The sequence below is a fragment of the Lutra lutra genome, chromosome 5 (assembly GCF_902655055.1).
Source record: "Lutra lutra chromosome 5, mLutLut1.2, whole genome shotgun sequence".
Classification (NCBI taxonomy): Eukaryota; Metazoa; Chordata; class Mammalia; order Carnivora; family Mustelidae; genus Lutra; species Lutra lutra.
Window position 1 is genome coordinate 84,983,755 of NC_062282.1, and position 26,201 is coordinate 85,009,955.

The following is a 26,201-nucleotide window of genomic DNA, read 5'->3' on the forward strand; positions in this document are numbered from 1 at the left end:
AGGAAATTTTTCAGTGCTCAACAGGTACTTGTGATGACTTACAAATTAATTTTTTTCCTCCCAAATTATATTTATTTTTTCAAAATTCTACTCACTTATCTGGATGAAAATATGTATTAAGTTGTTTGGAGCTACTTAACAGAGATACTGTTAGATACTTTTTTGGCCTAGGGGATCTAAAGGAATTACTAAGACAATAAGCGCTCTGGGAAGTAAGCAAGTTTAGACATCTCTGCCCTTCAAGATTCATACTATTGTTTCCACATTGTAGGAGACGCTGATAACCTGAGTATGGAGGGATTTGCCTGAGGGCAAATGCTAGTAGGCACCAGTTTGGGGGTTTCATTCCATGATCCCCTCAACGTAACACTCATGTTCTTAACCTTTTAGGGTTCCTTTAAGATCCTTTAGTACAGCTTCTAGAGATAGTCACTCATGAAAAGGCAGATGGTCCATGGAGAAGCAATAGTGGAAGAGGAGTTCCCTTGGGGGTTAAGAGAGGGCGGTGGGAGGTCACAGAAAGAAGCACGGTCAGCGACCCCAACTGTTTCTAACCACCAACTATTCCCACAATTGAAATTTACACTGAGAGATTAAGTGACTTACTTGGGGTCCCTTGAGGACCTCCTCCATCCTCCTGGGGTATAATATCCTACCCCCATTGAAATCAGAGGAAAAAGGGAGCAACTTAGTATTAAGTCAAGCAGTTCTGGAGTTCAGTTCCTTAGCTTCTTGGGTGTTCCTGGATTTTTATTCTAACCTCAATATGCTTCAAGGAATGACAGTGTGACCCTTTTCTTATCATGATGGTCTGGGAGCATTTTCCTCACAATTATGCATGTATTACTATCCTCTTAAGAGGTCAGTAAAACCTTTCATTTAGAAACCTGATTTATTTGCATCCATAATCTTCCTGCTCGTTAGACAATCTGCATAACACCCTTGCATGAAATACTTTTAACTTGCCTTTCCAAAATATAGAAGGAAGCCTCCTGAATAATAGAAGGCATTAACTATCTTAAACAGGAACCCATTTGCAGATTAAATTTGCCGAAAGGTCAGCTTGCAGCTGCCACTGCATTGCAAACCCCACGTGTTCTCTGTGTCACATACTGTGACATATCTCGAGAAGAGTCAGGGTCTTTTCCAGTCTACTGATTCTCTGTTTCAATTAGAATAGATTTAAGAGTCCCCAAGCTCTGGTTTCTAGGTGGCCTTGCACAATATTATTAATAATTCAATCATACCTGTGCTGATAACAAATTACATTTATACCGTCCCACAAAAAAAGCCCAAACAGATTAAGGACTACCCCATGGCTAATTTCGTTAGCAGTTTCATATCTGATTGACATCCATTTATCTAATTGCAGCTAGAAGATTTAATTTTCATTTTGTTGGCTTAGAATTAACGAGAAAACCTGTTTACTTTTTAAATATTTGACTCGTTCTTTCTCATCTCCTGAATAATGTTGAGACAGTCCCTTCCATGGGGTGAATACTATATTTTATCAGTTTTCATTTTTCTGAATTCATTTCAGCCGAGTCGAGCTATTTACACTTCGAAGCCTAATATGAAATTTAATCTTTCATGGCAAATAATTTCATTTTTACGGGAGGCCAACAATGAGGTGGGCAGCAGAGTGTTCATTTGGAAATTCAGAAAATTCTAGAGACAGAAAACCTCTTGAAGAGCTCGCCAGCCCTGGATTTGAAACCTGCTTTGATTATTTATGAACTTCCAAGTAATCCAGGATAGTTTACTTGACCCAGATTTGAGACAAGTGAATTGTCTCAAAGTGCACAAAATGTAAGGTGTAAGGTGTTGCCTCTCAGGGTTGTGGAATGGCCTGTGAGTGCGTCCCTTCTTCCTTAACTTCTGTACTATAGGCTCGTAGTTTGCTTCACTCCAATCCTGGCTTTGATCTCAGAACATCCCCTGCTTTATCTGCTAAAATGTGCTGGCACGAGAAACCTTCCTCATGGTGGTCTACTGAGGAGGAAATGAAATAATTCATACCTTAAACATATTGCCTGGCCCATAGGAAGCATCAATCAATGTTCAATGATGTTGCTATTAATAGTATATTACTGTTACGGACTCAATTGTCCCCTGCCCCCATTCATATGTTAAAGCCCTAACACCCAGCGTGACAGTATTTGGAGGTAGGGACTTCGAGACGTGACTGGGATTAGATGAGGCCATGTGAGTGGGGTCCCCATGATGGGGTTAGTATCATTATAAGAATCTGAGCACACAGCAAAAAGGTAGCTCTATGCGAGCCAGGAAAAGGGCTCTCACCAGACCCTGATCATTCTAGCACCCTTATCTTAGGGACTTTCAGCCTCCAGAACTGTGACAAACAAATTTCTATTATTTAAGCCACCTAATGATGGTAGCCCAAGCAGACTAAAACAATAATGTTGTATTATGCAATTTGATTGTGTTACACCTAGCTTTTGAGTTGTTTCTTAGGCTCTTTTCAGAATAAAGTAGAAAATCATTAACATGTCCCCCAAACCCAGAATGTTCTGGTCCCTGCATACCTCTCCAGCTTTCTTTTCTTTTTTTTCTTTTCTTTTTTTTTTTTTTTGGTTAGCCAGTTTTATTTTATTTTTTAAGATTTTACTTATTTATTTGTCAGAGAGAGAGAGAGAGCGCATGAGCATGCACAAGTAGACAGAGTGGCAGTCAGAGAGAGAAGCAGGCTTCCCGCTGAGCAAGGAGCCTGATGTGGGACTTGATCCCAGGACCCTGGGATCATGACCTGAGCCAAAGGCAGCAGCCTAACCAACTGAGCCACCCAGGTGTCCCTCCAGCTTTATTTTCTAATAATCTTCCAGCTTTATCTTCTAATAATCTTCCTGAAAACCTCTGCACATCAATCACACTGGTCTTCTTTCAGGTTCTTGAACACACCATGCTCATCTCCCGTCTGCCACAGGATCTTTGCACAGGCTATTCCTCATCTAAAAATGCTGTAGCATCCTTTTTTCACATAATTAACCCCCTTCTACACTCCATCATTTCCTTAGGGCTTAATTCAGATCTGTCAGACATTTTCTTGGTGTTTCAAATAAATGACAGTTGGTTCTTACGCATTTATTTATCTGTTTATCTAATTACCATCTCTCTCTCCCACTAGGTGTTAAACTCCAAGAGGACAGGAAACCTTTCTGCTTTGATTGGCAATTTATCCTCAGCACAGTAATTTATAATCAATGGGTGTTTAGTCATTGATATAAAAATAATACTGCCACTTCTCCCTCCTTGTTAAAACCATCCTCAGTCAGGCACAGGGCATACAAGCCCTCACATGGAAGACTAGCACCTTTTGTATTAACAGTTCTAAAAGGCTCTGGGACGAGTTCCAATGTGGAGGAGTGGTTTCTCTGTATGAAGTAATGCTTGGATACCAGCTGGCTGTGCTACAATTCAACTCAATTCTGATGCTATCTACCATATAGATTGGAGGTTCCCTCCTTGCATTTGATTAATTTGCTAGGGTGGCTCACAGAACTCTGAGAAACATTTTCCTTAGTACATTACCAGCTTATTATGAAAGAATACAAGTTAGGAACAGCCAGATGGAAGAGATGAACAAGGCAAAGTTATGAGAAAAGGGCTCAGAGCTCCCGTGCCCTCTCTGAGGGTACCACTTTCCCCAAATCTCCATATGTTCACCAAGCAGGAAGCACCCCAAACCCTGTCTTTTGGAGGTTTTACAGAAGCTTCATTACATAAGCATCATTGATTAAATCACTGGCCACTGGTGATTGAAATCAACTTTGAGTTGCTCTCCCCTCCCCGGAGGTTGGGTGCCACCAGAAGTTCTAACCCTCCAGGCACATGCTTGGCTGAACTGGCAACCAGCTCCCAGCCTTAGATAATCTCCAAAAGTCACCTCTTTATGCAACAAAAGACATATTTATGGCTCTCATTGCTCAGGCAACTCCAAGGTTTTCAGGAGCTCTGTGCCACAGACAGGGATGAAGACCAAATGTATCTATTTCCTATCGCAAGTTACAGTATCATAGATTCTTATTGCTTGTTTTCCTCATAGTGAGTCCAAAGGATTCTTCTTTCTTTTTTTTTTTTAAAGATTTTATTTATTTATTTGAGAGAGAGAGAGAGAATGAGAGAGAGCGCATGAGAGGAGAGAGGTTAGCGGGAGAAGCAGACTCCCTGCTGAGCAGGGAGCCCGATGTGGGACTCGATCCTGGGACTCCAGGATCATGACCTGAGCCGAAGGCAGTTGCTTAACCAACTGAACCACCCAGGCACCCCAGGATTCTTCTTTCTACATGGCCACACTCGGGTCCTATTTTTGTCCATAGGAAGTCACGTTCTTTGCATATATATTAGTTAACAAGCATTTGCCGAGCATCTAGAACAAGCACACAAAATCTGGCAGGGTATACTCAGTGAATACAGGCATACACAAGTTGTTTCAGCATAGCACGGGGAGGGCAAACCACTTCACCAAGCTCTGATTTAAGTAATGTATTTCAGTAACTGATTTAAGTCAGTTTCCTGTGAGAGGTGTAGGATACCCTAAGGAGTATGGTCTTCTCCTTTGAGGAACCAGGGTCCCTGCCTGAATGAAGTGACTCTGAGCTAACACCTCAGAATGAATAGGAGTTATACAATGAAGAGGAGAGGGGAGGAAGCCAGTCTTCTCAATGATTGAGAGCAAGAGTAGAGGAAGGATGACGAGGCAATTGGCACATTTGCCAAAAGGGGACCTAGTACACAATTTTCTCTGTTCTTTCAACATTCACTTGTTCATTCATTCATTCATTCATTCACTTACTTACTCATACCCAACACTTAATAAGTCCCTGCTGTGTGCTAAATATCAGCCTTAGTATAGAAATAGTATAGGAGAAAAGGCAGATGAGTGCCACGCTCTTTGGGAGATTATATACTGGCATGTGAAAATCCTATCTGTCTAAGGACTTTCATCCATTGCAGGAAATGTTGTTGAAAATACTATGTGCTCAGCCTAGTAGGTAGATCTCTGTCTAATGCTTCATTCGGCCATTCTTGAAATGTAGTTGTGTGGAGACTGTCTGGTCATAAGGGTAACATATTTTGGAGGCAAGACTGAATTTTTAGTTGGCTAGAAGTGTCTATTTGCTATGAGCTCAGAAGTGCAAAGGGAGCCAAGTACTTAACACAAAAAATAGGCTAAACAAATACGTGTTATCATTACTAGGCTGATGGGAGAAGGCAGGGGGAAAGAATGGGAATTTTGGAAAAGGTGTTCTCCACATGTGACTGAAGGGGAAGCTCTGTACTTGAGAAAGATAGGGAGGATTCCCGAAGCTTACTATCATCTCCTATAACTACTGTGACTGGTTATCTTACACCAAATTTTCAAACTACCCCTATACCCTATACCCAAGACAGAAAAATTAAAGGAATTTCTCTGTTTAGTATGAATGGAAAGAAATAGAGGCCACTATGTATTTCCAGGAAGACGAAAATTTTCTCTGCATACTAGGCCTCCTTTTTTGATTTCCTGGTTTTCTATATTTTTTTAATATCTTTCACATTAAACAACTCCCTCAGTTTCCTGATCTCCTAGTTACCATTACCCATAAAGACCCTATAAGACATGGTTCTTGACTTATATGATTATCTCTAATTTGAAAAGATGAAACTGAATTGAAACATGGAGAATTTCAGGAACTTGACCATAATCTCAAATAAACATAATACATATATTTTGGTTACTGGTCGAGAATTCAAGTTCAAGGACTAAAAGCTAAACTCTTAAATCCTTTAATGGATTAAACGGTAAGGAGAGATCCTTAAAAGCAATGGGATGATTTAAATTCAAATTACTTCTTGTATTCTGCTGAAATGGAACTAGCTGATGCTTTCTACTTGCCACTTGTGTGGTCTTTGGTGGGATTTTTCGCTGGGGCTAACCCAACTCCAAATCTATGGGTTATAAAGAATCAGCAGAGAACATGACATACGGTGGAGAGCAGGTGGATTTGAGAGAAAATATTAAGTATGTATATATGAAATCACAACAAGTATAAATATTTAATTTCTAATGTTTGGAAAAGAGGGTTTCTTCGAAAGTGGACTTTAATGCATATGTAAATTAATTAGAATTCATGACATTCCTCACACAAATCATTATTTCAGAAAATGATGCAATCATTTCAAATCAATATTGACATTTTGAATGTTACAATACTTTTAAAGATTTATTGCAGTATATTTTCCTTTCCCCCTAAAGAAGGCCTTCTATCATGAGCAAGAAAGCAAGATGAAATGCAAAAAAAAAGCTGCATGGTTTTCATTTGTCAAGCTTGTGTAAATTGAGTTCAGAAACCATCTGTGAGGGGTATTGGAAGCAGTGATTGTTGGGGGGGGTGGCGGTTTACACAACTGTCCCACTGGACTGCATCCTGGTACCTTATTACAATCTATACAAAGGTCACATCCAAAAGCTAACGGTCCGTGTGTTTTCCTGGGCACCATTTCTCATCTCTGGTAACCTCCAACTTTAGGGTGTGTGCACAACTATCTCTAAACTTGATCTCATGACACAACCTGCTAAACAAAGTACTTCAATGTGGGAACAAATGAGGTGTCCAAAGGAAGTAATGAAACTACTGTTGTTGCAAAAATATGTTGCTGGCCAGGTTGGCCCTAAATTAAGCATGAAACATCAGTGGGTCATGTGCTAGTGCATGAATATTATAGGAGTGGGTTTTATGAGCACAGCCATCTTCTTTGGCTACATGATGATGTAGGAAGCAGATCTGGCACCCCAACTGGGAGTGCCAAAGAGCCCTATTAGGTATTGACCCATCATGTGTGATGCAATTGTGTGCCCAGGGACTTGAAGTCCCCCCTAGCTCACAAGTATCTCGCTAACTAGCCCACCACTCTCTGCTTAGAATCAACAGTGGCTTCCACCAAAACCATTCCCATCTGGATGTCCCAGTCAAAATGCACGCATTCTGAAGCTAAAATCCAATGTGTTTTTTTCTTTCCTTTTTCCTTTCCTCCAAATGTCTTTTATCAGCAAATCCAGCAAATGTGCTTTCTAAATAGCTCTCAAATATGTCTATCTATCCTCACTGCCTCTCCTCTGGTCTAAGGCATGGCCTTCTTACTGGGTCTCCTGCTTCCATTTTTGTCCCTTGAAATCTATAATCTGCAAGTAGCTAGAGAAAAACATTTTTTAACAATTATGAAATAGATCATGCCATTCTTCTACTTAAAATTCTCCAACGTCTTCCCTTGTGCTCAGAATAAATTCCAAATTGCTTATCCTGGCATTTAACTGAAAACATTCTTCCCACAGCCCTTTGCAAACCCTAGCTCTCTCTCATTCATGCACCTTTTCCCTCTCCCACCCCATCAATCAAGAGAAGTTATCCTCCCTACACACACACACACACACACACACACACACACACAGGGCACATACCACCTCCAATGGTAGGACTTCTTAAGAGTTTCCTCGCTGTGAAATTTCAGCACCCTAGACATTAAGGCTGTTTTGCAAAGCTGCTGTTCCCTTACCCCGAGTTTAGCTGTCACATCTAGGTGTAGACTTTAAGAAGGACTCTGCTCTAACTGTTACATTTCCTTAATGAGTGACTCATGGATTAACTGCCCTTTGTCCCCTGCCCGGATACGATTTCATTTGGTTTGTATATTATTACATATTCTGAGCCACTATAGCAAAAATCAACTTCTATTAATTCCTTCCCCTCTGCCCCAGTTCTTAGACTAGCCTCCTCTTGGCTAGTGTTTAAAAACCATGGACAAAAACAAACACAAGGAAACCTCCATCTCCACACTTTTTCTGCACCTTTCTTTCGTCACGCCTTTTTGCAATCCAATTGTCTTAAGGAAACTTAGACCTTATTGCCCTAAAATCCTCTTGTCCTTCCAGGGATGATAGAGAAGTCATTTATAAAAACTGGACAAGTCAAACACATGACTTTCACTTTGGGGCCAGCTGTGATTCCCACTGGAAGCCTCTTGAAGACAGTGCATTAGTACAACACTTCTAAAGGAAATCAGTAACTTTATTCACTTTGAAGTGCTTTGTACTGCATCTGGCCCATACTCAAATATTTGGTACAAACACTGCATCATCCACAACAAAAAGAGGCAAAGTGTTAATATTTTAAAAGTGCATTTGAGTTATTTAAATTCCTTCCAACTCAGAAGAATAAAAAAGAAAATTCTAACCAGATGTTACCTATTGTTTTGAACACTCAGAGAATATTCTCTCTCTGAGGGTATAGTATGATCTCATCATACAGCTAGTTAATCCAATGATTACAAATATATACACTCAGTAGAGAGTGACAGAGGAAAAAAAAGTAAGTCGTTTCTCTCCTCTTTCTATGTCCTGGTTGCTGTTGTACCCCCATCACCAAACACAGTATCTGGCATATGATTGGCATCTAAGATACATGCAATGAATGAATGAATGCACACGGCAGTAGGTGATAGAGCCAGGATTCTAAGTCAGACTTGTCCTGATTCCAAGCCTGTGTTCCAGAGCTAAACTGTGTTGACTTTCTTCATTCACTTGAGCAATGGTGATGCTGTTTTCTGGTGCTATCCTTTGAGGTGTTTGCTCTCCTGACTGTCATTACCTGTGTTTGTGCTTTTCTCACCAAGAGCCTGTAGGTGCTTTAGGGCGGAGTCATGCCTTGTAGGACATTTCTCAGAGCCAAGAAAAAGAGAATCCCTGCTTACTGGTGTCCATCATTTATTCTGTGTGTAATTAAGAAATTCCTTTTATAGATAAGAATCCTTACTTATAGAGAGGTTCAAAGTTGGGACTCCCGGGTAGCTCAGTCGGTTAAGCTGCTGCCTTTAGCTCAGGTCATGATCCCAGGGTCCTGGGATTGAGTCCCACAGCGGGCTCCTTGCTCAACGGAGAGCCTGCTTCTCTCTCTGCCTCTGCCTGCCACTTTGCCTGCTTGTGCTCTCTCTATCTCTCTCTGACAAATAAATAAATCAATAAAATCTTCAAAAAAAATTTGAAGAGAGATTCAAAGTTATTCCCAAGGACACACAGTTAATGGCAGGGTTAGTTTCAAAACATAACTGACTTGGCCTCTTCACATTCTTTTGCAAACAAGGAGAGCTACAAATAAATAAATGATCTGTCTCCTGGCTGCCAGTCCATATTCCCTCTAATACCACAGTGACCACCACCTTCAATCTGTTTGGCCCTTCAGCCCAGTCTTCCTCTATAACCTAGATGCAGCCAGATCAGAGGACAAGGAAAGTGGACAGTCTAATGACCATAAAAATGTTCAGTTCTTTCCTCAGCTTTTACTGAGCCCTGTCATGGTATCTGCTACCCGAGGATGCAAAGTATTTATTTAAAAATAAAGCACCAAGTAATCTGACATCTGCCCTCGGCCAAAACAAAAGTGAGTCATCTCAGGCACGGAGGGACCCGTGTCACTCTGCAGCCTACCTGTGCTTTTCACAGGTGCCCTCAAACTGTGAGCATGAGAACGCCTCCCCACCCCCCTGCCTTCTCTTGAAAACATATCATCTGGCCCACCTGTATTTTTGTATCCGGCAAAGAAACCATTTGTATTTGCTCCGGCAAAGAAACCATTATGAAATTGACAGAAGTGCCAGAAAGCAGGATGACTTCACTGCATGAGAACTCACCGAGGAGGTGGCAGGCAGAGGCGTGGAGAAAGAGGAGGAAGAAGATACATGAAGAGAAATTTGCCTTTGGGCTTCCCACCTCTTTCTGCATGGTGTCGAGAAGAGTTTTATAGGCCTTTCAGAACGAACACGTTTGCTCCATAACAAACCACCCTAAGTCTCTTTCCATAGAGCACGGGGAGACTTCGACCTTTAAACTGAAGTTGGTAATCTTAAGAGTAATGAAGAAGTTGGGAAGGGTACCAACAGCACATACCGCTGACTGAATGGGGGCGGGGGGACGAGGTGCTAACACCGTGCTAAGCCCTACTTGTATGCCCTATTTTATTTCATCCTTACAACTCCTCCCTGTGTCACTCCCACTAAAACCCTTTAAGGACCCTGCATTGCCTTTAGGATAAAGGCCAAACGTCTTAACACAGTTTATGAGACCCTCTAAGGCGCCATCAACCTTTGTGTCTCTCAACCTCATTTTATGTACTCTGCACCTCTCGTGAATGGTTTGGCTTCACCTGTACTCAAACACTTCTGGTTCTTCCTATGTTTTTGTGCTCTCTCTTGCCTATAGGCTTTTAAATACATTCCCTTGCAAATGTACTTCTACTCTTCACCTGGATAACTTGAACTGTTCCTCAAATCTTTAATATCTTTCTCTCAGGGAGACCTGTCTCCAATTCCACCTCAACTAGATAAGGTTCTCTGTTGTTTGCTCCCCTGATTCATTCTGTTTCCTCTTTTATAACTCAATACCTGTAGTGACTAGTTGGATATGAACCTTTGCTGGTAGAGTTAACCTCTGTGAAGGCTGGCAGGCGCCAAGCCTTCTTATCACAGTTGCTACCCTCACACCGAGCCAATTGCTTGTTGCACGAGTAGACTCTGAGTAAATAAATGGAAATCAATTATATGCCAGATGTATATTTGACCATTTGCATTTTGTAGATGAGGAAACAGATTAAAAAGGGTTAAGTAACTTGTCCAAAGACATACACTTAGTACATGGTGAAGCTCAACTTTGAACTCAAGACTGATTCCCAAACCCAAGTTTGCACTCATTTCACAGCATGGCCTTCTCAAAACTTCCTCCAACTCTAACACGAAAAATAAAGAAAATTACTATAGGATATTCCTCTTACAGAAAAACTGAGTATAGAAAACTTCTGGGATTCAAGGAGGTGATCTTTCTCCCATCTGATTTCAAAGCTACCTGAGAGATGCTGGGTGAGTCTGAGTCTTTCGGCACCTTGGGCACAATGGTGTGCTTCCCCCCAAATACTGCTTTGATCTCTCAGCTGTAGGTGGTAGTGGATAACAAGTAACCCATAGCTACAACTTTTAGTTCTTCCCACAGATCTACATAAAATAGGGAAAGTGAGTTTCTCCCATTCTGAGAGAGGTTGCCCAGGCAACAAAGATGGAGCCAGAGCAAAAGACCACCCAGTTGAGACATGATGAAGTATCCACACTTTCTCCCATACCGATGCCCTTATCAGGCCCACTTCACACATCTTTTCAAGGAAGCACCACTGAAAGATTCACCTGCCCCAACTGGACACAGTTTGTTAAGAGGTCCCCATGGGCAGCCAACTGGTATCCCTAAATTCTTGCTATGCAATCACGTGAAAAACCCTGTGCTTAATTTATAGATTATACCAGAATAGCAGCTCTAAAGTTGGAAACAGCTCAGTAGTCCCAATTTTGTGGCTTGTAAGAAGGTTAAAAAAAAAAAAAAAACGGGACATTGAATTTAATATTAATTTTCAAAATTAAGTCACTCTACTTTGTATATAATGGCAGTCGCTGACACAGCGCTGACACTTCACGGCTGATTAATAACAGTGTAATTTTTGATGTTAGCCAAGAATTTGTACATCTATAAAATGGATTTATAAGTATAATTTCCAAAGATTTTGTGTGTGTGTATGTGTGTGTGTGTGTGTGAAGAGCCAGAGACAAAATGCATATAAAGTGCTTAACATACAATGTAGCACACATCAGCTCTTCATAAATGAAAGTTATAATAATTATTAGGATTTACTTGAGTTCCTGAAAAGGTAGCTGGACAGAGAGATGGGCAGACTCTTCCGTTGAGTCTTTCTGCTGGTTTAAGTTTCGTGCAAAAGCCCAGCACCATGTCTGCCCCTGTAATCACCAGAGACATGGGCGATCGATCCCTCCAGGCACGGGCTGTCTTCACCGTGCACTATAAAGCCTTCACCAAGCCTAATACAGTGAGAGGCACACAGTGTGTGCTCAAGAAATGCTTGTTGACGCTGTCAACACTGGGACGTGCAGGCAGTTCAAAGCACAGTCGGCACTGGATCTTTAGAGGAAACTGTACCCTCCTAGGAGTCATTAAACGAGTTCTTCAGGGAGGGCAGTAACAACACACCACCTGATTGCTTTGTTCAGAAGTACTTTCCGACTGAGCTACCCCAGAGGAGATGCTGTTTTTTTGCTACATAACTGTGGGACTTCCAGTCCCTACTAGGAAATGGCTTTTCAGAACGGCTTGCTGATGCTTTTGTTTATGGAGGGGAGAGAGCCACAGGGTAGATTGAGACTTCTACCAATCTGCTCCCAGTCTCTGGCTCACTGTTGTGCCCTATTATGCTCTGCTCTCTGTGTGTGTGTGTGTGTGTGTGTGTGTGTGTGTTGAGGGAGTGGATACATCAGCGGTACCCACTTACCTTTAAAAATCAGGTCCAAATCTCATTTAATTCTATGAGAAATTGATTCTTATGGTATAACTTCAGTACTTCTCTGGAAGTACTTTATCCTTTAAACACCAAAATCTCTTTGGAGAGAATTAAAATGGAAGAGGTATAAATGAGCACTTCTCTAAATTAAGTAGTTTCTGGCTGAGCAGACCAAATTAGCCTTTTCTAGGGTGCAGAGTACAATACAGGGGCTCTGGTCTTTGTTCTTGAGTGAAAAATTCAAGAGGGGACATCCATTCCAGAACAAATAACCTCCAAATGCTAATTCTGCACATCTAAGGCTTGTGACTTGTTAGTATTTGTGAGTCACCTCATTTTTGCTATTTTGAAAAACAAACCACACAAAGTAGTAAGTAATAAAAGATATCATGTCTTATTAACGTTCATATAGTAATTACCAAAATCACAAATCCATCTGCTAAGTAGTCAGCAAACAAGACAAACGACTGAGCTCTGTTAAACAGATTATCAAATGCCTATGGGAGTATAATCTAATAGCCCCATTCTAAGCCAGGAATAAAGCAGCTATTCCTTTTGCCGTGTGGTCTCATCTCCCACACGAGGCAGGACAGAGCAATGGAGATATCTGGCACCTCGCCCTCTCTGGAGAGAATGTACTCTTAGGCGAGTGTCAATATTACTCACCTAGCTTGCTCTGATAGCCTTTGTACTGACACTTAAGATTTGGTTTCTTAAAGAGACATTAGAGAAAAGACCCAGAAGATGTCACCTAATGTTAAACACAAGTCCACTAGCTTTTGCAATAAAATGCCTATCACGGAGGTGTCTTGCCTCCTACCGCAGAAAACCTCCATCTTCCTGCAAACTTCTGTCATTTTATCCCTATTTCTCCTCCAGCATTCAGCCCCTGTATACATTTCACGTCTCCTCTCTTTGATGGGCATCCAAAGAACAGTAGCCATGTCTTACCGACCTTTCAAGTGTAACACCCCTAGTGCTCTTAATTGTGATTAAGACACCTGCCATTTCTTGTGATTACAAATGTGCCAGTCACCTGGGTGAACGCTTTATTTTTTTCCAATTTATTTTATGTTATTTGATATTCACAATGGACCATAGAGGTAGGTATTCCCTCATTGAACACATGAGGCAGCCGAGGCTTGGAGAGACGGCATGACAGAGCCGGGATTCATTTCCAGATTGGAGACATACCAAGGCATGTGTTCTGAAACACTATACTAAACTCAATGTATCCTGTAAAGGGCCTCGGTCAGGGCCAAGTACACAGCAGGTACTGATCAACACCAGTGCAATAAGTGAATATCTTAACATCAATTCACTCTTTCTTCTCGTTGGTAGTTAAAGGTTCAATCTTTGCAGTTCCTGCTTTCCTGTGCATTTTCCCCAGGGGTGCATGATGGTAGAGGTTATTATTACTACTGGCTATCCAAAAATGTCAAGAAAAGCTCCCCTTACCTTTTTTACATCAGAAAATAAACACCTCTCCAGGACTGTACCTCCCAGTCAGTATCTGCCAGGATGATATTCACAATTGGGCACATTCGATGACTTTTCATTTGTATTGGTGTTACTCACATGTTGGACCGCAAGCTAGATGGTAGGAGGCAGCCCAGTGTTCCCAGCACCTCCTCCCAGCTGTCTTCAACATCCTGGCCCTATAGTCACATGGAGGGGCGTTCAGGGCCTAGTGGTCACTGACTTCACAATAGTCAATGTGACTATTGTCACATGACCCCCATTGGTGGGGGTAATGGGCTTTTGATGCCTTCACCCTCCCAGCACACAGCATTCTCTCTCCATCTGGGAACTGCTTCTCCTATGCTGTCCATGTGCTTAGAGGAAGCACAGCCCTCTCAGCTCTAGAGTAGAAGCCCAACTGCTTTAAGCCAATCAGCACATCGCACTGGCCTTTTCACAGTGCTCAGTTCAAGGCCAAGACAGGCCAATGACAGACAAGGGGATGTCTGCTGGGACTTCTGGGAATGATGCTTTCCAGCTCAGCAAGCTTTAAGGAAAATAATTCTCTCTCTCCTTGCTGGGCATTTACACAGCCTAAGAAGGATCAAGAAGGTGTGAGAAATCATTCTGGATCTCCAAAGAAATCCAACCATAGGATTAAGCAAGATACCACAGAAGATCAAGAAGAAAAGCAAGCAAACAAAGTTGTTTTTGTTGCTATAACTCAACCACTTACAATGTATTCCAAAGCTTGGACTATTTCCGGGTTTTTCAGTTACCTGAGAGTCTATGATTGCCTTTTTTAATTAAGCCCGTTCTGAGCCAGATTTTCTCTGATTTGAAACCAAAAAGACTCATAATATTCATGGGTGACAACTTTGTTTCAGGCTCACCATCAAATTCACTTGCTTTTTTTTTTTTTTCCAGAACAGCAAGTATGACAATGGTCTGAAGGACCAAAGGGGAACCACCGTTTATCATAAACTGTAAGCAGGCAAAATTTACCTGTCAAAGCCGGAGTAGGATTGGCCTGCATGATTTAGGGCCATGATCTCACAGAGTGCTCTCAAGTGTGAGAAGAGCGAACTGCATTCCTGCCAATTATTAGTATGGTAGTCATAAAGCCTAATTATGAAGACATGATGAGATCACTGCACAGCTGAACCACGAGATAACGGCCACCTTAACAGGCCCATCAGCTTGCCCCAGCATGGTGCCCCATGCCCTCTTCCTGGGTTCCCTGTACAGTACAGATTGTCAGGTGAATTCAGGAATATCAGCGACTTGGAAGGATGTTCTTTTCAGAGACTGCCTTTGCCGACTATGACAACTGCCCTTGGAAACCACAGGGTCAGCACAGGTGAGGAAACCACAAGTTTTAATCCAAAATAAGATGTGGCAATGTGTAGTTACAGCTGCCTCACATGGATGTGAGAGATTGGATCCCGTCTCTTGGATTTTGAATTGTGAAGGATGAGCCTTTCCCAAATGCTAGAGATTTGGGATTCAAGGATGGGAAAGGAAAAGACAACAGGGAAGGACTAGAACTGAAGGTACTGTGTCCCCAAAGGAAGCTTATGAAAGGGGTAGGAAAATAGGATATGGCAACCTCTTGTCATAGGTCAGCTTCATAGGTAAGGAACTCATGCAGTCACAGAGCACTATGCTCAGAAGGACCCCTTGTTTTTCTTTACAATCTGCTGCCACCATCTTGAAATTCCTAATACTTTTCAAACAGGGACCCTGTATTTCATCTTGACTTGGGTCCACAACTTAAGTAGACCGTCCTGCTTATTATAGATCTTCAGTTCCCTCTTTACTAAAATCACACAAGAGCAAAACGAGGGGAAATTTTTACCAAAGACCTGCCTGAGATTTCCAATACATCTCCTGTCCTTTTTGGCTATCTGCTCCTCCTTGACTGCCGCCTTTGTGTTGAACAAATATTTTAGTGGATTTACTATATTTCCACGATTCTGTAGATTTACTATATTTCTTTTGTGTTATTTTCTTAGTGGCTACTCTAGGGATTGCAATATGCATTTTAATCTATGAGAGCCCTCCTCAGATTAATATTAATTTGAAAATTTAGAAACTTTGCTCTAATATAATGCCATTTTTCTTCCCTTTGTGCTATTATTGAAACTACATGTTATATATGTAACTACGGTATTAACATTATTATTTCATAAAGTCCTATGTCTTTTATTATTTATTTATTTATTTGACAGAGAGAGAGAGATCACAAGCAGGCAGAGAGGCAGGCAGAGAGAGAGGGGAAATCAGGCTCCCCGGTGAGCAGAGAGCCCGATGCGGGGCTCCATCCCAGGACCCCGAGATCATGACCTGAGCCAAAGGCAGAGGCTTAACCCACTGAGCCACCCAGGTGCCCCAAATCTTATGTCTTTTAAAGAAGTTGGGGAAAGATGAGAAAAAGATGTATGAATGGAGTCTTTTATACTGACCTACGTATTTATTATTTGCACTGCTCTGCATTTCTTCCTGTGGATTTGTGTTGCTTTCTGGTTGTCTTTTCCTTGAAGGACTTCCTTCCTTCAGTATATCTTACAAGACAGATCTGCTAGCGACCAATTAACTCAGCCTTTGTTTATCTGAGAATGCCTTTATTTTGCCTCCATTTTTGAAGAACAGTTTTGTTAGATACAGAATTCTCGTTTATCAGATATATTTTTTTTTAGGATTTTATTTATTTATTTGACAGACAGAGATCACAAGTGGCAGAGAGGCAGGCAGAGAGAGAGGAGGAAGCAGGATCCCCGCAGAGCAGAGAGCCCGATGCGGGGCTTGATCCCAGAACCCTGGGATCATGACCTGAGCCGAAGGCAGAGGTTTTAACCCACTGAGCCACCCAGGCGCCCCTATCAGATATTTTTCTTTCTGCATTTTGTATATGTCATTCTACTGCCTGCTGGCCTCCATGGTTTTAGATGAGAAGCCAGCTGTTCATTGTATCGATGTTTGCCTATATAGGAGGAGCTGTTTTCTTCTTGCTGCTTTCAAGATTTTCTCTTAGGCTCCGGCTTTCAACAATTTGACTATGATGTGTCAAGGTGTGGATCTATTTTTATGTATCATACTTTGGTTTCTTTGAACTTCTTGGATGTGTAGATTAATGGTTTTAAAAAATCAAATTTGTGAAGCTTGGGGCTCTTAGTTTTTTGAATAATTTTTTATCCCTTTCTACTCTGCCCACGTGGAACTCCCATGACATGGAGGTTGTTATGTTTAATCTTATCCCACAGGTTTCAGAGGCTCTGTTCATTTTTGTCTGATTTCTTCAGATTGGGTAATTTCTACCAATTTCTAGTTCACTGCTTCTTTCTTCTGCACTTTCAAACCTGCTGATGAACCCCTTTACTGATTCTTTTTTTTTCTTTACTGCTATTGTACTTTTCAACTATAGAATTTCCACTTGGTACTTTTAATAATTTTCTGTCCTTATTAAGAATCTTTACTTGTTGGTCTATTGTCACACTTTTCTTTATTTCTTTGAATGCAGTTTCCTTTAGCACTTTGAACCTATTTGTAATAGTTGCTTTGAAGCCTTCCTTTGTCTACTAATAGGTGGTAACACAGTGGTGGTTTTTATTCACTGTCTTTTTTTTTTTTTAAACCCGAGTATGGGCCACACTTTCCTGTTTCTTGGCATGTCTCTTAATTGTTTCTTAAAAATGGAACACCCTAGTTAATACACCACAGCTACTCTCATTCTGGTATTTTTTCCCTCGGAGGTTGTTGTCACTGGCGTTTTGTTTAATAACTCACCTGGGTTGCATCTATGAAATCTGTGTCCCTGGCAGTCACTAATTCCTCTGCCAAATTGTTGTTTTAAATACATATCCTTCATTTTTAAACCTGGATTGCTAGAGGTCGTTCCTGTGTCTGTTCAGCTGAGTGGTCAACTAATGATTGCACATCGACTGTGCTCTAACACCTCAAACCAGTAAGGCTTCTATCCATTGCTATTGGATATGTTTGTGGGTAAGGGAGCACATTTCAAATTCATGCTGTTTTTTAACCTCCTAGGTTTTAATTCCTTCTGGGCCCTTTTGAGTGTCGGATGCTCATGCACTCAGACCCAGGATTAACCAGAAGTATGTGAAATGCTTGTGCCCTTCTCAATCCCCACCGGACATATAAATAACCTGAGCCACGAATATGCTGTCTTTGACCGCGAAGGTGACCTGTGTCTGGGGGAGCCCATGATTCTCCCTCTCCATTGACCTCCAAGAGGCTCATTTCGACTGACAGCTTTGTTGAGTGTTTGCATTGCCCACCTGTGCAAAGTGGGTGAGTCTCTTTAACACTGGCAGAGATGCTACTGACCATCACGGCTGTCCCTACCTTGGCAGAACCTATAAGCTGTGGGGAGGTGGATGGAGAAGCCCCAGGCTAGAACTTTGTAGATTCCCACTCTTGCTACATGAAGCTCAGTGGTTTTTAAAGCATAAACACTTCTCAGATTGTTTTGTGTCTTTGGTTGATTTCCAAAGGTTGTGTTTGTCAGTTCTTCCAGCAGTGTGGTCCCATCTGGGGGAGAGAATTTGCCCAAACCTTTCCCAGAGCCACAGCTAAAAGTTGCCCTCTCTCTTGGGTTTTGACTTTTTCTGTTTGTGCCTTGAGTCCACAAATTATGTAGACCATCCTCCTTATTACAGATCTTCTTTTTTTTATTCTCCTTTCATGGAGCACATTTTATACATGTACGCCCAACATACGCTAATGGCTCCAGAAAAATAAAATCATTCTTACACCCAAAATCATTTCAGCAACAAGTTGTATACTGATACTGCTACAAACCATGTAAACTGACTTGATAAGTTGAAAGCATTTCAGTGAACTCTCCAAATACCAGTTGCTGCTTATCCCTAGTCACGTGGCCCTTCCTCTCAGCAAAGAATGGTAAAAATCTGATCCTGCCCTCCTGGCTCACTCGGCACTACACAACTATAGCAGATAACACGAATCATTAATTTCTTTCCCACCCAGACATGGTCCCAGAACCTTCCTCAGACAGAACTCCAGGCAGCCATTATGAAGTTCAGGAGATGAGACCTCTTAGACATACCTTCTTCAAGTCCCTGAAGCTGAAGCTTGTAAAAGTTCTTCCTAGTACCTGCTCTGCTTCTACCCTCCAGTCAAGGATTTTGGGTTTAGTTTCCTGAGAAACATGGCCTTTTTGGGCTTCAGGCACAGCTCTGGTTCATTTTTTTTTTTTCTTCTGGATCTCCATACTTATTCCTTTGGTGATTTCCTCCTTTTTCATGATTCTAAACTCCATTCACTTATTGGCCTCTCTCAAATCTATATTTTTAGACTGAATCTCTTACTTGGACTCCCAACTCCCTGTGTATCTTCTTGGAAGTTTGAAGGGCATCCCAAGTGACCATGCCCAAAAATGGACCTCTGATTTCCCACCTGGAGTCTCTTCCACTTTTCTTGTTTGAAGGTTTTCACCATCTTGATCGATGTTAAATTCATTCTCTCAGATGCTCCAACCAAAAAATTAAAGTCATCCTCAATCTTCTCATTCTCATACTATGTGGAAATCCTGTTGGCTGTACCTTCAAAATAAATTAGAACCCCAATGCCCTCTTACACTGTCACTGCTACCATTCTGGTCTAAGCCCCAACATCTCTCACAACATCTCAGGTATTATTATACCTGATTTCATTACTTCTTTGTTGCTTTATATTCTATATTCAACATAGTATCCAGAGTGTTCCTTGATCCCTGATATTCTATGCTCAACATAGTGACCAGAAGGTTCCTCTTCAAAAGTAAGGCTGATTGTGTCACTCCTCTGCTCAAAACATTGCAGCAGCTTCCCATCTCACTCAGGAGAAAAGCCAAAGGCTTTTCAATGACTTACATTACACAGTATGTCTTGCCACCCCCTTAAGATACTGATCTCATCTCTCACTTATACTGCCTCCTACTCCTTTCCAGGCGTGCTGTTCTCTTGATGCTTCTTGAAAATTCTAATCCAGGTTTCTACATACTTTGCCTTTGCAGATTCCTCTTCCTGAAATACTCTTACCTCAGATATCATGTGGCTAATTTTCTCACCCTCTTCAAGCTTTGGCTCAAACACTACCTTTTCAATAAAGCCCACCTTGAGCACCCTATTTCAAGTTGCACATCCATCCTTTCCATCTGCCTCTCCCTCAACTTCTATCCTTCTGGCTCTTCTCTCGCTCTCATCCTTCTCACTCTTTTCTATACTCACCTTTTCCCCCCAGAGAATACCACCGCCTGCAGTATGACAGAATTTACTTACGTTTGGTTTATTATCTATCTCTCCCCCTCTCTGGAATGTTATAACTCAAAACGGGCAGAGATTTTTGTTTTTTCACTGACACCTCATAGTTTCTAGAGAAGTGCGTGGTGCATAACAGGCATTCAAAAAACATTAGTCGAATGAATGAATCAGTGGCGGATCTATGGTTCTGATATAAGCAGGTGTTTTTGAAGACAGAGATTACATGTGAGAACAATTTCCAAAGAAACTTCAGGAGTACAGTTTAAAGAAATGTTAAGAAAATCTTCATGAAAAAGAGGAGTGGGTGGTTAAAAAAAATTGAATGGGATGGGGCGCCTGGGTGGCTCAGTGGGTTAAGCCGCTGCCTTCGGCTCAGGTCATGATCTCAGGGTCCTGGGATCGAGTCCCACATCGGGCTCTCTGCTCAGCAAGAAGCCTGCTTCCCTCTCTCTCTCTCTCTCTGCCTGCCTCTCCGTCTACTTGTGATCTCTCTCTGTCAAATAAATAAATAAAATCTTTAAAAAAAAATTGAATGGGATATTATATCCTTATCTTGACAAGTCCTGGGGTACATTAGCATATTAAAGGTTCTGAGAAGTCCTTCAGGCAAGAAATTGAGAACTTTACTTTTCTCTGGCTTTTTTCAGAATCATTTTTTAAAATTTTTGATTTTCTGTAGATTGAAAATTATATGCTTAGGTGAAGGTATTTTTTCCCCCAAATATTCCTTCTGCTCCATTCTTTGTCTAGTATTCCCATTATGCATGTTACATCTTTTATAGTTGTCTGGGGTATTCTTTTCTGTTTTGTTTTTCTTTTCAGTCTTGTTTTCTTTGCTTTTCAGTTTCCAAGGGTTCTACTGATCCATCCATTAGCTCAGAGATCTTTCCTCAGCTGTGTCCAGTCTACTAATAAACCCAACAAAGGCATTCTTCATTTATGTTATGGTGTTTTTTCTGTCTAGTGTTTCTTTGTGGTTCTCTCTTAGGATTTCCACCTCTGCTTACACTGCCCATCTGTTTGTGAATGTTGTCTACTTTATCCATCAGAGCCCTAAGTATATTAATGATCATTGTTTTAAATTCCCAGTCTGATAATTCCAAGTCTTGCCATATCGTCCTCTGTCTCTTTAAATTGTGTGGGGTTTTTTGTTTTGTTTTGTTTTCACCTTTTAGTATGCCTTGTAACTTTTTCTTGATAGCTGGGCATCTACATAAAAGGAACTATGAAAAATAAACCTTTAGTAATATTATGGAAAGATTTGAGGGGAAGGGAAGGGTTCTGCAGTCCTATGATTAGGTATTCATATTTTAGTGAGCCTATGCCTCTGGCCTATGAACTTCGCAAGTGTTTCTCAAGTTGTTTCTTGCCTCCTATGTGGAACAGGATAGCTAGAGTGGGCTGGAGTTGAATATTTCCCTCCATCCATGTGGAAGGCTACAGATGACTGGAACTGGGTATTTCCTTTTCCCCAGATCAATTAGGCTCTGATAAAACCCCAGTAGATTGGGCTCTGGTTAACTAAGTAGGCAGATCTTGCTCAGAACTGAGTGCTCTGGCATATTTCAAAATGGGTCCTTTCCCCCTCCCTTGCTGGAAGAACAAGGGGATTTTTCTCTGATATTTACTATGAGAATCTAGTTGACCTCTTGGAGGTAAATTTCATAAATTGTAACTTGTCCCCTCCATGACTGGGTCCCCTTGGACATTTTAACTCTCAGAGCTATCCACACTGAGCCTCCAGCAATTCGTCAATTATAGTTCAGGTTTTCCTACCCTGACACTGGTTCCCCAAATTACTTCCACTCTTGAGTCTCTACTCCAGTAAGCCAATACTCCCTATAGTCACCTGTCTCTCCAATCCTGGGGACAGCAGTTTATCCTGTATCCTCCCCGCTTTTACAGATCCAAGAAGAATTGTTGACTTTTCAGTCCATTCAGCTTTTCATATATTGTTAAGATGGAATGGAGACTGCCAAGCTTCTTATATTCGGAACTGGAAACCAGAAATCTTTTTTTTTTTTTTTTTTTTTTGGCACAATCTGAAACTTCAAAAAAGGTTTATATACAATGTATAAGTAAAATGAGTAGCAGCTATAAGCTTGGGCTCTGGAGACAGACTACCTAAGCTTATATTTTGGCTCTGCCATTTATAGGAGTTATTTCATGTCTCTAAGCCTAAGCTCTTTTTTATCTGTAAAATAGGGATGGTAGCTCTATCATAGTTCAGGGTAAGGATTAAGTAAGATAACATATATAAAGAGTGTCTAGTACATAATAAGAACATGCACTTTTTTAATGAAAATTTATTTGAATGTTTTATGATCTTTCAGGTTTTATCCTGGATGTCAGAGATGCAGAAGTAGAAATTGGACTCTGGCCTCATAGAGCTAATGTTCTACAGGCAGGAGAGAAACTAGAAACATGTAAACTAGTGAACATTTTCTGATAGTAACAGTGGTATGAGGAAACAAATCAGAGTTATGTGATAGACAGGAATGGAGGAGGGCTTTAGATTGGGTAGTCCAAAAAGACTTTGCAGAGGAAGGGGCACTTGTACTGAGAGCTGACCTGTTGGGAGCCAGCCAAGCAAAAATCTTTCTGGAAAAACAACAGGGGTAAATCAAGAGCACAGGTGTAAAGACAGAAGCAGGTCTGACTTGATTGTGATTGGAAGAGAAGTTGATGAGGCTGGTCATGGAGAATATGGGAGAGAAATAGCTTCTGTATTGCTTTAAATAATACCAAGAACTCTGGACCTTTATTATTATTATTTTTTGGAGGGCAAGAGGAAAGTGGTTTTAGAAGGATTCTAGCAATGATCCACTGGTGTGGAGAAGATGGGAGATGCAATTATCAGAGTCCTGGGATTCCGGGGGAAGTGACCAGCCTGTCTTGAATGGGTTTTCCAGGCCAGGGTGGTAACTGTTGCTTTCCACTACTCTCCTCCCACACACACCATACACAAAGGGCAGTGGGGTTAAGGTAGATATGAATGAACAACTCAGAGGACAAAGAGATATGAATTAACAACTCAGAAGAAAATGTTCATACTTGAATTTTACTAATACTGTGGTTCCCTGCTTCCAAATGTTCTCATTCTTGCTGAAGCCTACACTCATTTCTCTCAGTTGACGTTAGTCTAAAAACTCTCTTTTGTATACTCTTCCTCTACCTCCCTCTCTTTGGAGGGCAGACACAAATCCCTTGGGTATGACTAAACATCCAGAAAAATGCTCAGAAAACACTGCATGCTATTACTTTAACTTGTAAAAACTCAATTATTTACCCTACCATAATTAAGTCCTTTTCCAGGCGTAAAACTCTCCCTACATGCTGAGTGAATATAAATTTTCATTGGTGTTCATTTGACCTTGACAAACAAGCCTGAAAATTGTGTCCCCTTTTGCCAAGAATAATTTTTTTAGTTCTCTTCTCAATAACTATAGTTGAAAGGAGAGAGTGATATCTTGGTAACTCAAACCAGATCCTTTTGCAATAACACGTTGGCAAGTGACAATGTGATGAAACTGTTTTATGCGTGCATGTTTTTGTTCCCTATCTTAATGTTTCTGAATGCAGAACCAACCTGTTTATTATTCTTCTGCTACACAATGGAAAAGGGATGTAAGAGGATTGCTGACCTCTCTGTAGCTTCAAGAAAGTTTCTTAACAAGAATGCTTACTCCTAACGGCATCTCTGGAAATGTCTAGAAATAGTATCCACTCTCAATCATCTCTCTTTCCTAAATGGAAAGCATTTCCTTGACTAATCTAAGCCCATTCGAGGGTACCCTATGGCATCAATCCAAACATTTAGTGATTGTTTGCCTACAGGGATTTATTCAGATACTATCTTCCTTTTTTCTCAAATTCTTGGCTTTTGAGGCATTTCATTATTTTTAGCAACTCTGGCAGAGGGTAAGCAAGAGGTGTTGGAGAGAACATTCAGGCTGCCTTTAGCTCCTCGTTAGCAGGTATGGGAAAAGCAAGTGTAGGTAGGTGGTAGAAAGGACTGAAATTATGAGGTTCAAGAATTCTCTATAATAGGTTTTCATTAATCCCACCTTAGCTTGTTCTTTCATGAATAATCGAGAATTGACTCTAAATGAGAAACACGTCTCAATTATCTTAATGATTAATAAAGAAGTTACTTCCTCAAATCTTCAATGGAGACTAGAAGAGGGCTGTGTGAAGGCACAGTGGGCACACCTCTGTGCATGTGCTTGTGCATGAGTGTGCACATACCTGTGGGAATTTCATCTGTCTTTAGTGCAGGTGTGAATGGATTCGTCTGAATTCCTTTCCCCAACCTACAGCAATGGATCCAGGCCTGGTCATTAACAAGAATGTGGTTTATTTCCCAACACCCATCCCTAGGCATAAGGATTCCAAAGTCTAAGAATGGTAGATAAAAAGTAGAAAAACTGATGCATTTTCCAGGGGAGAAATCATTCCATAGAAACAGATACAGAAATAACAGATAAGGAAGTAAATAGAAGGACTTCAATTCACTCATTCTAACTATGGTTAAGGGTGTAACAAACAAAAACCTGAAAATAATGAGAGAAGAAATGGAAGACATAATTTTCTAGAGATGAAAAGCACATATCTTTTTTTTTTTTAAGTTCACTGGATGGGATTAACAGCAGGTTATACAGTACAGATGAAAAAAGATCAGTGAGCATTATGACACTGTAATAGAAATTATAAAAAATAAAGCACAGTGAGATAAAAACTAAACGAATACACACACCTATCCTGAGTTTACAGGATAAACTCAAAGTGTTTAATATCATTGTAACTGGAGTATCAGAAAGGGAGAAAACAGAAAAACAATTCAAAATTATAATGACTGAATATTTTTTCCAAATTTTATGGAAATGAAATCCATAGATCCAAGAAAGTTAATACACCAAACCAGGATAAATACAAAGAAAATTCAGAATTCCAAGAAATTCCGAGAAATCTCAGAATTCCAAAGTCTTTGGAACTTCCTTAGTGTGTACTCAGTTTGTACTCATTTGTTTCCACTCCAGGAAACTGGGATTCTTGAATTCAAAGACTCTCATGTTCTAGGGCTTATCAAGTTATCAGCCCACCTCTCGGTTTTCTGTCTTGTTTTTTTTTTTTTTTTTAACCTTTTCAATATCTTTAATTCACTGGAGCACCTCTAGTGATGATAATAGTCTCAGAAATCTGTCATATGCAACTACTCTCCTTGTTCTGTCTTGGTTTTAAGGGATCAATCAAATTACCTAAGATATCAAATCTTGGGACAACAGATACCATGAAGAACCTGAAGTGTGTAGTGGGGTCCAGGTGGCTAAGTCCTTTCCCTGCTGCTGAGAGCGTCTTTGTGCCCATCACAGTTGTGAACTGTGACAAGCACGTTTGCAGAGCAATGAGAAAATATAACTAACCACCTAGTGCTTGTTAAGAGATACTGCATATGGAATCATCTCAAGAGAACCTTGAGAAGGAGGGTAGGTAGAGAAATCTACGTCCATTAGAGAGATTATAGCTCTGGAGGTCTGAGTGAGGCCTTGAGAATTGGGAGGGGAGCCCAGAAAAAAACAGTGTTTCTTTACCTGTAACAGCATTAAGCATGCTGAAATGTCCACATGGGAATTATATTGTATGCTGTTTTAATTAAGGAAATTCTATTCTACCTTGGAATTGTAACTAATTCTGTTTGAACTTTGAAAAATTCTGTTTTAAAAAAAAAATCCTTTGTTTTAGCAGCTGAGATGTCAAGCAAAAGGGATTGGATAATAATCCCATGTGTTTCTAATTGGATGAATTGTTTGCTTGTAAAGTTATTTCCTAAGTTTTTTTTTTTTTTCAATTAACATATTAGATCCTTGAGGAGTACTTTGGATAAATGCCCAAGTTGCTCTTTGGTTAAGTTGAATAGCACAAAGTCTTGTGTTCTGGGAACCCAGCCCTCTGATTAGTGAGCAGGTCAAACCTCACCTTAATTATTTATTTTAAAAATCAAAAGGCTTTTTATGATTATTTGAGAGGGTTGCTGTTGTTGTTTTTCATTCTCTGTACGATTACCATTTTGGTT

The 26,201-nt window shown here is 40.7% G+C and overlaps 1 protein-coding gene across 10 annotated transcripts in view; it reads right to left on the reverse strand.

The window, feature by feature from the left end:
• Nucleotides 1-26,201, reverse strand: part of PPP2R2B (protein phosphatase 2 regulatory subunit Bbeta) — a 456,957-nt gene that overhangs the window by 305,953 nt on the left and 124,803 nt on the right. The window contains exons 1-2 of one of the 10 annotated variants that reach the window (XM_047731092.1): nucleotides 14,850-14,895; nucleotides 13,962-14,041 (exon numbers count right to left, since the gene is read on the reverse strand). The exons of 4 other annotated variants lie outside the window; for them this stretch is intronic. In XM_047731092.1, the coding sequence (XP_047587048.1) occupies nucleotides 13,962-14,041; nucleotides 14,850-14,893 (124 nt within the window). In that variant the 5' untranslated portion in view covers nucleotides 14,894-14,895. 5 more of the 10 variants (XM_047731097.1, XM_047731089.1, XM_047731098.1 and 2 more) reach the window with 5 other exon arrangements.